Genomic DNA, 13,806 nt, shown 5'->3' with positions numbered 1-13,806 from the left:
ATTTCTATGAATGGAAGAAAAATGTTTCTCCTGAAAATGTGTTAACTAGTTCATCTTCCTCTACAGTTAATAAACATGCTTGGATTGCTTTGGATGGCAGCAGAATAGAGACCCCATCTACTTTTCCTCCATACATAGAATTATTATTGGAGAAAATCAAAATGCAGCAAAGGCCATTCCTTTGGTGCAGAAAAATGACAATGCCTTAGGCATAGATGGGAGAATTCGGAAAGCCAGTGAACAAATAAACTAGACTAATACGGCCATCAAGGCCCTGGAGATTAATACAGCAAAAACATTAGAAATAAAAGAATAGTTTGACACTATTCAAGTCTCAATAAATGAAGTGAATAGAAACCTCAATGATGTACAATATACCACACCTGTTGTCCGCTCACATGCCAAAGAATCTTTAGCCAAAATAGAAGGAGTAGAAGATAAGTTAGTAGGTCACTTGGATACTACTAAACATCTTATATCTTGTTTGGCCGAGAAAGTTGCAGAAATAAATATATCAAAACCAGATAAGCCAATTCCTACTTCTTTTTTATATAAAATAAATATAAAGATTCAGGATCCTGTAAAGCCAATTCACAGGTTCTCGGCATTGTTTCCAAAAGAAGTAGCCACATCTTCTAAATATGAGGCTACAGAGAAGATCACTATTGCATCCTTATTTAAGGACGAAGGAGAAGAAAAGAAAGATCCTGACTCATAGATCTTTCCTATCTATGAACCACTTGAGAGTAGGTTCAACAAATATCCTGCACCTAATCTAGAAGGCAAAGGCAAGCTTCCAGAAGCCCACACTTTCTTCCCAGAATCTCATAGGGAATGGAACATCGATAATCTGAGCATTGGCCAGATTAGACAGCGAATAGATATGATGTTCACAAAATACAAACTCATGTGTTTAAGGGGAAAGAGTGAAATTGAAGCCTGCAAAACAATTATTCAATGTTTTACTGGAACACTGCTCAGGTGGTAGGAAACATAATCATCTCCAAAGATAATAGCAAAAATGGAAGCAGAAGTTCTGAAAAATGAAGCTGGAGATGTGATCCATAATCCAGATGGCACTACCATAAGCAACATGATAGGTTCTTTGACATCTATGATTCTTGAACACTGGTGTGGCAGTGAGACTGAAATTGCAGATAAGAATGAAGTTATTCTTATGAACTTGAAATGCCATAAGATGTCACAGTATGAGGATTTTCATAGAGACTGGATGCAGAGAATATATGAAGTAAAGGATTCAAAAAATCTGTTGTGGAAACAGGTTTATCTTGCTGCTCTACCATCCAGGGTTGTTGACTATATCAGGTTGCAAGAAGTTTTCCAGTTTCCATTTGAATCTTATACCTGGGGTGAGATTTATGCTCACATCACAAAGACTCTAGTGAGTTTATGCACAAGCTCCAAAGTGAATAAATCTCTGGAGAAACTTTCAAAGCTCCCGGATAAAAAGTCCATCTGTAGAAAATATGGACTTACAGTAAATGACTCTTTGGTCAAACGAAGGAAAGCAAAGAAAAAAGCCAGAAAAGGCTATTACAGGTATGTCCCCATAACTCATTATTACAAACCTTCTGACATCCATTTCCATACATCTAAACATGAGAAATGGAACCGCCTAACATGCTGGCTGTGTGGTAAAACTGGACACACATCTTCACGATGTCCAGAAGGAGAAGAGTCTAAGAGAAACCGAGGCAAAAAATCTCAAGCCTCTGTTCAAAGGGGAAAGCATGTCAAACAAGAAGAACAGGGATCCATGCAATGCATGAAATGTGGTTCCCATTCTCACAAGACAGAATGTTGCGCAAATGTGGTAATAAGAGAATTAGCTCAACAGCATCAGTTTGAAGAATCATCTTATAATTCTTTTAGTTCTTCATCTCATGAAGAATTACAAGCACATATGCAAGAATGTTCAGACTCAGAAGTTTCCTCTTGTTCTTGCCCATGATCTAAATTATGTGTTTGTCAAATAAATTATGATTCTGATTCAGAATCATACAGTGAATCCAGTTCTGAAGAATTTAACTTCATAGGCCAAATCTGGCATACTAGGCAAGCTGTGACCTAAAATTGCCTTTGCCCTTTGACATTACTGTTTCCGGTTGATAGCTTTCTCTGGTGGGTCCAGCATCAAAGTTTTGGTCTTTCATTATCGGTGTCTGCTGCCTTTCATTTATTTAATTTTTAAATGGGACGGTCATTTACTAGTTGGAAATAAAAAGTCTGCTTCAGTTTTGTTCATACATCCTCTCTTTTTGGTGTTTCTTGGTTCTTCATAATTCCTCTGTTTTTGCTTCATTTAAGAAGTCACAACTTCATTTATTTTTCATTCTTTATAAAATTTTAATTGTAGCTTTACTGATTCCTGTTTTTGCAGACTCTAAGGTACCATGGATGGACATGCAGCGCCCGAGCCTGTAAGTTATATTTGTGGAGGTATGTTTGCTTTCCTGGCCTCCAGTTGGATTTCTAAATCCACTAGCAGTTTGTTGAACATGTCTGTTGCTTTATTGTTTGCAAACATTATATGTATATAAGGATAATTTTTTTATCCATTTTGTTTTGTTGTTTCTAGAATCTCATTTATGTATTCTTCTTACATTTGTATGATATTGCAGACTGTGGCGCTGAAAATTCACTAAAGCCGGGTGATGTAATTCAATGTAGAGAATGTGGTTACCGTATCCTGTACAAGAAACGTACTAGAAGAAGTAATATTTCTCATTGCTGATCTAAATTGCATTCACAGGATTGCTTGATGCAGTTGTTTTGAGCTTGTGTTCTAGCCTTCATTATCATTGTGTCTCTGCATGGTTTCTTCTTTGAGTTTGTAGTTTATGTAAATTTAAATGGAAAGAAATTCAAGGTGAATGGTGACTGTTTCATTTGAAACGGGTTTGAAAAAGCTAATGATGGAAAGAAGAGCATTTCTTCTTTCTCAGCAGCGCTTATGACTTCCCAATGCCTTTATTGTTGAAACAGATTATTGTTTTTCTCTCATTCATCACGAGAAGAGCTCTAATTTTGGTCTTTATTTAGTATTTATCTATAATGCTTGTGTCATGGTAATACAACTATCTCAGAAAGCTTACCGGCCTGTCTTAACTGTGTTTTTGTGCAGTTGTTCAATATGAAGCTCGCTGAGATCTTTTTCTATATGTCACACTGATCATCGAGAGCATGCTTCCGAAACGTTTCTCGATTTGGGGATGTATGAATGTAGACTTTTTGGGCATGTATCAATGTGGACTTATGATTTTACAATATGGAAACTTGTAAAAAGACTTTTAGTTGATAGTCCTGTCTCTGTTAGTATTTTGTATATATTACAAGTTGGTTTGAAGAACATTATTATATTATCTAAAGCAGGTCGTTTGTTAAAGTAGTTGTCTATAACGCGATTTTTTGAAAGTTTTTCCGGCGGGTTTTTCCGGTCGAAATCCGTCAGGAATTTATTGGAATCGCAAGTTTGATAGCTAGTTTCTGCACAATGAAAGAGTCCCAGGGGTTTTCGAGGGTGCTGAATCCAAATATGCAATTAAAAAACCATTTTAATTGCAACAAATCAAGATTTAACTTCAATTTCTTCCGCCGGATTCCGTCACCGGAATCTCCAAAAAATCACATTATAGACAATTCCTTTGTTAAATGTCTTTATGTAATCGTGTTTACGGTTCTTTTCGAGGAGCACAACTGCAGATAGATAAAATAATAGTTGTGTGATGTAGTAATAGAAAGCCTTACAGAGAATTTTGGTTGATACTCTGATCTTTGTAATCTTTTTGTGTTGACTTCACAATATTATTTTTAATTATTTGCGACTACATTTGAAGCAGCTAAATTGGGAAATCTTTTTATGCATGATGTATCAATGAGTTATTTTGAGAATTCATGAGGTAATTTCCAAAATTATATAACGCAAAGTTCATGTGCATTCAAGAAATTTTGTTACGCATCGTTAGCTTTAATAATTTTATAATGCGAAAACTGAATCTGGTGTCTTTATTTAGTTTTTAGATAGCGTAGTTGGCTTTAATAATTATATTATTAAAAGTCAGTGTTCTATGAGGATGTTTTCCCCCATTGCGCAGGTGTGCTCTTCATGTTTCTCACGCTGTTGGGATGGAGTCATTTGGGAAATGTTTATCCATTTTTTTTAATTCTGGGGGAGTCCCAGGGAAAATGTTTTCTTAGTGATGGGTGTGTGGACTTCTAATCATCTTCTTTAAAAAGGGGTGTTTTTAAGTGTCCCTCCATAAAAGGGGTGTTTATAGGTGACTCAAATTTTTTTCCCTATAAAGCTTAAAAAATGAAAAGAAAAAAGTCAAAAAATCCTCTTTAAATCCTCTTCAAAAAGGGGTGTTTTTAAGTGCCACTCTACAAAAGGGGCGTTTATGGGTGACCCCAATTTTTTTTGCCCATAAAACTTAAAAAATGAAAAAGAAAAACTGTCAAAAAAGTCTTATTTCACTGTCATTTTTATAGGGGTGTCATTTTTATAGGGGTGTTTATGGGTGAGCCCACATTTTTTTTCCTATGAAAGCTCAGGAAATGAAAAAATAAAAAAGGAGGAATGTAAAAAAATTCATATTTCACTGTCATTTTTATTTATTTTATTCACTTTTCATTCTTTGATGCTCATTTTATTTCCAATATCCATGGTCTATTGTCATTTTCCTCCGTACCAAATGAATTCGTACCAAATGAATTTCCTTAAAATTTGGGAGACATCTCTCGTGTCTCTTATGAATTTCCTTAAAATTTGGGAGACATCTCTGGTGTGTCTCTTTGCTGCGGTGAAGCTGAATTTTGTGTCTTTGTTTTATGAATTGTTATTGTTGGGATTTTATCATTATCAATTTTGTTTTTATATTTTTAAATAAGAACCCATTTGCTAGGCACATGCCGTTCCTCTGTCCCCATTGAATTTCCCCAAAATTTGGGAGTGCTTCCACTCATCCCTTGTCTGTTTCTTTGCTCCCGTGTTCCTCAATCCTAAAAACTTGGTAGAACATTGTTAAATCTGGATTTAGTGTGTTAATTTGGGAGTGCTTCCACTCATCCCTGGTATGTTTCTTTGCTCCCATGTTCCTCAAATCCTGGAAACTTGGTAGAACATTGTTAAAGCTGGATTTAGTGTGTTTGTTTTATTCTGAGATAAATAAAAAGTTGAGATACATCTTCCTAACTCCTTACAATTTCGAATGCATCCATTTGTTCCTAATCTACATGGACCTGATACAGGGGTGGCAGGTGGGGGAGGGATCCCTTGATATCTCGCTGAACAACAAGAAATTAAGTCTGTGTGGGGCGTAGGTAAAGAATCCAACAACATGGCAGAGAATGTATGGTCTACTCCTAGAATTGATGTTAGTCAAGAATCAAAAATGTATGGTCTGCTCCTAATACTGACTACTCCTAGAATTGATGTTAGTCAAGAATCAAAAATGTATCGTCTGCTCCTAATACTGACTGATCTTAGCCAAGAATCATGGAATTTCTAGGATTGCCATTATGGGGATTCTCTCATAACCAAGCATTTCTTGCAAAAAGGGGTACCCTCCAAGACAAACAAGCTAAATCTTCTTTTACAAAGAATCACGAGTTTATTGGAATCTTTTCAGCACAAAAGCTTCTTGCATGTTCTGAGAGCTAGAATTTAGAGGCAGAACAACAAGCCAATCTAGCCTGTGGTCTGATCAAGGGCCAAATAGAAGTCAATGGGGAAAGGAGTTGGAAAACCATTACATGACAATGCTTATCCTTATGTGATATACCTCTTATGTTTATATGCTATGCAAACATTAGAATCATTATGGAGAAGCAGGGTTTAATTAACAAATGTACGGAATTTAGCGTTGGCGGGATGCAATGAATGATAAGTGATGTGAATAATTTAAATGGCGATAGGCTCATATGGAAGGAGGCGTTGGGCCAGCATTACACGGTGGGATCTGGATATTAAATCTCGTACGTGGGCCTTTCAATGACCAAGTCTTCGAAACAACATCGCCCGCACCAGACGAAGGGATTGAGTTCGTGTGGGAGGACCAACGATCACCTCGAGCATTCAAGGAGGAGAGAACCTGGTTCGGCATGGGATTTATTTGTTTTTCGAGGATGGGTAAACATTTAGAGTGTGAAGAAGCCTGGCTCCTCCTTCTCCATCCCTGGAGATTACGCCCTTGGGAAGAGAGGTTTGAGCCAGGAATTAAAGCGTTTTGGGCTGTAGCACTAATCTTGCAGTATTGTCTTGTCCCATTTGTCGTCCTAGAATTCTCAGGGAACACGTTCAACACGAGTTGAATCTGAAGCAGACATAGGTGGTAATCGATAAAGGCAGAGGTGACATAGGCATCAAGCAGACCAAAAGCGCGGAAGAGAGTAGAGTGAAGGGCTTGTGGGAATTTCTTTTGCTCTTGGTTCAAAAATTAGTAACCTGCCCTTTCCTTTCTTGGCATAAGTCTCCAATTTTATGTGCAAGTTCATTTGTGGGTGTTCTCCTACTGTGCCACTGGCATCATTCCTCCAAGGGCTGTCGGGAATTGTGTGGAGACAAGGTTAAAAATTGGAGAAACACTTGTCGCAAGGGCCTAATGGATCCACACCGGCACCCCGACGAAGGAGAAGGCTCCCCAGAGTGCCCTCTCTGCTCGCATTCCCCTGTAGTCGAAATGCAAATGCAGAATTGGAGGATGCAATGTCAATGGACTCCTCTCATTGTGAATGAGCAAGTATTGTAAAATTGTTTCTTTGTGGACAATTTTGCAGGATATAAAGTTGTAGACATCGTTAGGAAGTCGGTATTAACTAGTTTTTGTGAAGAGGAGGTAGAAACTCCTCTTTGCTCTAATGTAACTCTCCTGGTTTTGCTGTGTTCCAGGTGCATATTTTATAAAATATATTACTCATTATTACATAAAAAAAATTCTACATGGACCTGATACAGAGATGTTATTCTGAAATGCTGATTTGAATGACCCCTGGACTTGATACAGAGATGTTCCCCTGAAACGCTATTTTGAATAACCCCTGTAGCAGGGTTTTTAAATAATTGAAGCTGATTCTATTCTGGAACATAGCCTTTCATGGTTAATCAATAATAAGAATACCACAGGCACAGCGACTAGAGGCTACATAGGACTTGTTTGAGGAAAAATAACAGCTCTAATCAAAGTTGTAAGCATGGTTGCATAGGATTGCCTTGGTTGCAGAGGCTACATGGGGCTTGTTTGAGCAAAAATAATAGCTCTTAAGTAAAGCTGCAAGCATGGGGCTTGTTTGAGCAAAAATAATAGCTCTTAAGTAAAGCTGCAAGCATGGGAATTGTTTGAGCAAAAATAATAGCTCTTAAGTAAAGCTGCAAGCATGGTTGCATGGTGCTGCCTTGATTGCGTCATATCTGACTGTGTTACATCAACATTTTAAGGATGCACTACAACGATTTAGCATTATGGTTTTACAAATGAGCCAAACAAAATCATTGATAAAGACAACCAAGTCATATGTAAAGGCAAATGGTAACAATGCATAGGGTGATAATGGGCCCTTGCAAATCGTTTGTGATACACTAACTTGTTTGTATCAGTATGTGAAAAACAAAACAAGTCAGAGTCCTGGAATTCAGTAAATTCAAGCAAAACACAAACTTCTATTGTGATTGACAAATTCTAGAATCCATGAAACATGAAATATGCTTCCAAGGATCCAAAAGAGGTGGAAGATTGTAATAGTGAGAGTAAATATAAATGGATCAAATATGCTTCCAAGGAGCAAAAAGAGGTGGAAGATTATAATAGTGAGAGTAAATATAAATGGATCTTTATATAATTTGTTTTCTATTTTGGTATTGTTTTGTTGAAAATTTTGGAGCTAATAGATCATTATATTTGGCTGTAGAGTCCATTTTAAAGGTAGGTCCCACTTTGGTGATTTAGGGTTGAGAAACTTTTGAAGCCTATCAACTGAAATTTGTTGGGGTTAAAACTTTTTGAACAAAACTCAAGATCATTTGAAGTTATGCCTCCTACAAATTGATCTATCATGTTGATCACATGATATTAAGTGGATACCACACCAACTTCCATTATTTCCATGCAAGGAGCTAGTTAATTAAAAGGGTTCAAAACCTTTAACCCTAATTATGTGGTGAGGCATGCAAAAGCTTTAACCCTAACTATAAAGACAATTAAGACATTGTTAAATATCATGTTGCTATGATAGGAAAGGGTTGCAATTTTGTTGTATTTGTAAATTTCAGTTGTTCCATGGTAGCAAAAGCCTTAAGAGTAAATTATTGAAATTATTGAAACAACCTAAAGTAGAAGACCTTGTTAAAGCCATAGAAGTCACCATGTCCATTGCAATTCCATAATGCATGTTATTTGTATTGCATTTCATAGAGAGAAGAAATGAGCAAGGCATGGGCTTCACTTTCTAGTTGCTTTTTTCACATATTGGGATTTCCTAAGGAACACATTGTGTCTATTGTATGGATGGTGTACTATTTTTTTAGTGGCTTCCATTTCAATTGAATGTTCTAATGCTTTTTGCACTAAACTAGCAATATTAAATCTAAATCTAGAGTAAAACATTTTATAATAAGATATTGTAGAATATTGAAATATCTAAAATGACAAGTTGTTTGTTGGGTCCCTATAATACTAGTGATTACCCCATTACTATTGTAGTTATACCCCTTATTTATATTGTTGTGCCCCCATTGCCCCCATATTGTTATTAATGTGGCCATAGAATCCCTCTATTGTTAATTTTGTGCCTTTATATTATTATTGTTAGGTCGGCTGGATTATATTGTGACTCCTTAGACTCCTATATATAGAAATGAGGTTTTGTCATTTGAATCATCCAAGAATTGTTCATTTATGTAATGTAAAGGAGGTTTCCCCCTTGAAGAGGCTGAATTCTAAGGCGTTGATCTATCTTTTCTTGAGTTGATTTCATAACATTTGGTATTAGAGCTTTGGATTCTAGGGTTTCGCTGCTCCAAACAGGTCATCGTGGAATTTTCGCTATAACTTTTTTTCTGTGACGTTTCAGAAGTCACAAAAAAAGCCCATTTGAGAGGCAATCGTGCTGAACCTTGGGTCCGAATTTCAGAGCTTTTCGCGCGATATTTTCGAAGATATGATCTGAGGAAGTTGGTCTTTTTGCAGACTCTTGAATTACACTCAAAATAGGTGACCTAGGGAAAATCGTCATAACTTTCTTTCTGAGCATCAGATTGAAATTTCGTAAGAAGGTACAGAAATAAGACGGACTGTAGTTTTCTTTTATATATTTTTCAGAGTCAAAGGTTGAAACAGTGACACGTGGCACTTTATACAAGTTCACTCTACTGAACTAGTCTATAATCAGGTCACTGCGGGAGATTGTGCATAACTCTTTCTTGGAGAATCCAATTTGGATCAGATTAGTGGCATTAGAAAGAGGAAATAGAATGCTACTACAGGTCACAATTTCAGAACTGGATGATTCAAAATTACAGAGATACATCAGATTCAATATCAGGCTTCTACAAAGTAAAAAAAGGTGTGTAGTTTTTTTATTTATTTTTGCATAAGCTTGGTTTGAAGGAATTCAAAGGGCATAGTAAAGCATTATTATCGGTAACTGATGCCCCGAGGAAAGAAAATGCAAACACCTAGTAAGGAACCTGAAATCTCTAGCATGACTCATGAAGAAGAGGAAGAAATGCTATATGATATATCAAAATTACAAGAACAAGTGCAACAAATGTCACGCTCACAAAAGCTAACAGATGCTAAGATAAATGGCGTGGAATCTAAGATAAAGGGCATGGAAGCTAAGATGGATGATCTGAAGGCAGATCTGAGAACAGATTTGAAGACATACATGGCAGATTTGAAGACAGATTTGACAAATTTTCTACAAGAAATACTTACTAATGGTGAAAAGGTTGTAAAGGAAACTCATGATGTGAACAAAAGAAACCTTAATCATGATTCCATAGACTCTAATGTTGGATCGAAGACCCACCATATTCCAAAAATCGATATGAGGAAGTTTGATGGCAAGGATCCCGCCACATGGATATTACAGATGGAGCAGTTCTTCGATCTCAATAATGTGCAAAACACACAAAAGGTACGTATGACAACTTTATATTTGGAACCAAATCAGTTTGTATGGTATCAATGGCTTTTCTCTCGTAAACAATTTATCACTTGGGCAATTTTTACGGAAGAATTGATAGCACATTATGAGGATACAAAAAGCAACATGTTTTTTAGCCAATTGATAAGTCTGAAACAAAAGGGTTCAATAATGGAGCACATTGAGGAGTTCCCAAAATTGAACATAAGGGTAAAAGATATTCCAGAGGAGCATAGGGTTGATGTGTTCATAGGGTCTTTAAAGGATAATATCCAACATGATGTTCGACTTTGGGAACCTGATTCATTAGAGAAGGCATTTAGGTTAGCAAGAAAAATGGAAAACAAAATTATGGCAACTAGGAAGCATACCACTCACAACTATAAAGACGGAAGTGCAGTTGCCCTTAGTCTTCCACAACCTATAAGGTTGACACCACAACAATTGGAAGAAAAAAGAGCAAAAGGGCTTTGTTATAGTTGTGATAGCAAATACACTAAAGGTCATAAGTGTGCTGAGAAGAAATTATTCTACATAGATTGTGAAGAGGAAGAAGAAAAGGAGCAAGAAAGGTCAAAAGAAGAAGATATGCTCCAAGAACAAAGCCTAGATGAAGAACAAATAAATCCGACCATATCTTGTAATGCATTGGCGGGAATTACCACTCCTCAAACCATCAAGATAGAAGGACAAATCAAGAAGAAAAAGGTAATAGTGTTGATTGATTCAGGAAGCACCCACAATTTTATTCATTGTAGGGTAGCAAAAGAATTGAATTGCTTCCTATATCCAGCACCAGAGTGTCAAGTGATGATTGCAAATGGAGGAACAATAAATTGCTTTGGAAAGTGCCATAATATCAAGCTATCCATGGGAGAATATGTATTGACTAGCCCAATGCTTTCCATTCCAATGGGAGGTGCTGATGTTGTACTAGGAGTCCAATGGCTACAATCCTTGGGTACAATAGCTTTTAATTTTCAAGAACTTTTCATCAAATTTTCTATGAAGGAAAGGAAGTTGAATTAAGGGGTATTGCAGGGAAACCAGGAAAGATAATCAGCTCTAATGGTATGACAAAGCTTCTAAAAAAGGAGCAAAGGGGTGTAATTGCACAATTATGTTCGCTAGATGTTTCCACATTAGAATCATCTATTTCTCCAGATCTCCAAAAAGTCCTGGACAATCATTCCAAGGTATTTGAGACTCCCAAAGGTCTCCCACCTATGCGTGATCATGATCATGCTATTCATCTGATTCCAGGAAGTGTTCCTCCAAACATCAGGCCGTACAGATATCCCTATGTCCAAAAAAGTGAAATTGAACATATGGTTGCAGAAATGCTAGAGGCTGGTATAATTCAACCGAGTCAAAGTTCTTTCTCTGCTCCAGTAGTATTGGTGCACAAGAAGGATGGATCATGGCGCATGTGTCCGGATTATAGGGAGCTCAACAAGCTCACTATTAAAGATAAGTTCCCCATTCCTGTCATTGATGAATTACTGGATGAATTGCATGGATCAATTTACTTCACCAAGTTGGATCTTCATTCGGGATATCATCAAATCAGAATGAAGATTGAAGACATTCCGAAAATGGAATTTAGAACTCATGAGGGTCATTATGAATTTTTGGTCATGCCTTTTGGCCTTACCAATGCACCTTCAACATTTCAAGGTTTGATGAATTCAATTTTCAAACCATTCCTTAGAAAATTTGTGTTAGTATTTTTTGATGATATACTTATCTACAGCAAGTCTTGGAAGGATCATGTTGAACATGTTGACAGGGTGCTACAACTATTGGAGGAGAAACAATTATATGCCAAAAGATCCAAATGTTTTTTTGGAGTCTAGGAGGTGGAATATTTGGGTCATATTGTATCTCATGAAGGAGTTAAGGTAGACCCTAGCAAAATTAAAGCCATTAAGGAATGGAAAATCCCCACATCCATAAAGCATTTGCGCAGATTTCTTGGGTTGACAGGGTATTATCGCAAGTTTGTTAAGAATTATGGGAGAATAGCAGCACCTCTAACAACATTATTGAAGAAAGATGCATTTTCATGGACTCCAGAAGCAACAAAGGCCTTTGAACATCTTAAAGAGGCAATGTGCCAAGCACCAGTCTTAGCTACACCAGACTTCACAAAAACCTTTATTGTGGAATGTGATGCTTCAGGAAATGGAATTGGTGCTGTTCTAATGCAAGATGAAAGACCCATTGCTTTTGAAAGTCGTCCAATCAAGGGAAAGTTTTTAAGAAAAGCTATTTATGAGAAGGAAATGTTGGCAATACTCCATGCACTTAAGAAATGGCGACCCTACCTAATGGGAAGACACTTCAAGGTAAAAACGGATCATGATAGCCTTAAATACTTTTTAGAACAAAGATTATCCTCTGAAGAGCAACAAAAGTGGGTCACAAAGATGTTGGGTTATGACTTTGAAATCATCTACAAAAAAGGGAAGCAAAATGTGGTGGCAGATGCACTCTCAAGAAAGGATGAGGATGTGGAAGCATTGTTGTGCGCTATTTCTATCATCCAACCAGATTGGATAAATGAAGCAAGGGAGGAATGGAAGAATGACGAAGAAGTGTGGGCACTTATTCAAAAGCTACAACAAGATTCCAGTATGTCTGATACATTTAGCTGGAAAAATGATTCGTTATGGTACAAAGATCGCTTATACCTCTGTAAGAATTCCCAGCTAAAACAAAAGATTCTTATGGAATTGCACACTTCTCCCTTAGGGGGGCACTCAGGATTTTTAAAAACTTACCACAGGGTTAAGAAGGAAATTTTTTGGGATGGCCTTAAATCAAATATTCAAAAGTTTGTGGCAGAATGTTTGGTTTGCCAACAAAATAAAGTTGAAACAATTAAGACACCGGGTCTATTACAACCTTTATCCATTCCAAGCCAATGTTGGGAGGAGGTATCAATGGATTTTATCACAGGTTTACCCAAGTCTAAGGGAAAGAGTGTCATCATGGTGGTAGTTGACAGACTTACCAAGTATGCACACTTTTGTGCATTATCACATCCATTTAAAGCCAATACAGTTTCTACTGCATTTATGGAAACAATTCAAAAGCTACATGGAAACCCAAAGATTATTGTAAGTGACAGAGATCCCATTTTCACTGGAAATTTTTGGACATAATTATTTTCTCGTCTTGGTACTCAGTTAGCTCATAGTTCATCTTATCATCCTCAATCTGATGGGCAAACTGAGATAGTAAAAAAATGTTTGGAAGGATATCTTCATTGCTTTGTATCTGATAAACAGACACAATGGGTCAAATGGTTGCCTCTAGCTGAATGGTGGTATAACACTTCCTTTCATATAGCAACAAAAATGACCCCATTTATGGCACTTTATGGGTATCAACCACCATCCATCACATCATATTTAAGAGAAAATTATAAGGTTCAGGAAGTGGAACATCACATCGAACATCAACAACAAGTCCTCCAACTCTTAAAGGATAACCTCGTGTTGGCACAGAATAGAATGAAACAACAGGCAGATCAACATCTCAATGAAAGAAGTTTTGATGTAGGTGATTGGGTATTCCTACGGCTACAATCATATAAGCAAATGTCCCTCAAGCAAGCTAAGAAGGATAATAAATTATCAC

The 13,806-nt window shown here is 36.9% G+C and overlaps 1 protein-coding gene across 1 annotated transcript; it reads left to right on the top strand.

The window, feature by feature from the left end:
- The first annotated feature begins 2,311 nt into the window (after nucleotides 1-2,311).
- LOC149217740 (DNA-directed RNA polymerases II, IV and V subunit 12) lies at nucleotides 2,312-3,406 on the top strand. Its single transcript, XM_089391407.1, has 3 exons — nucleotides 2,312-2,460; nucleotides 2,643-2,735; nucleotides 3,146-3,406. The coding sequence occupies exons 1-3, from the start codon at nucleotides 2,415-2,417 to the stop codon at nucleotides 3,166-3,168; spliced, it is 162 nt and encodes a 53-aa protein (XP_089247533.1). The 5' UTR covers nucleotides 2,312-2,414; the 3' UTR covers nucleotides 3,169-3,406.
- Nucleotides 3,407-13,806: the final 10,400 nt, after the last annotated feature.

Source organism: Pinus tabuliformis, chromosome 1_1, assembly GCF_031772625.1.
Source record: "Pinus tabuliformis cultivar Carrire ecotype Pingquan chromosome 1_1, CPIR1, whole genome shotgun sequence".
Taxonomy (NCBI): Eukaryota; Viridiplantae; Streptophyta; class Pinopsida; order Pinales; family Pinaceae; genus Pinus; species Pinus tabuliformis.
The sequence above is the reverse complement of the archived record's forward strand: the minus strand, read 5'-3'. Positions and strand labels throughout refer to the sequence as shown.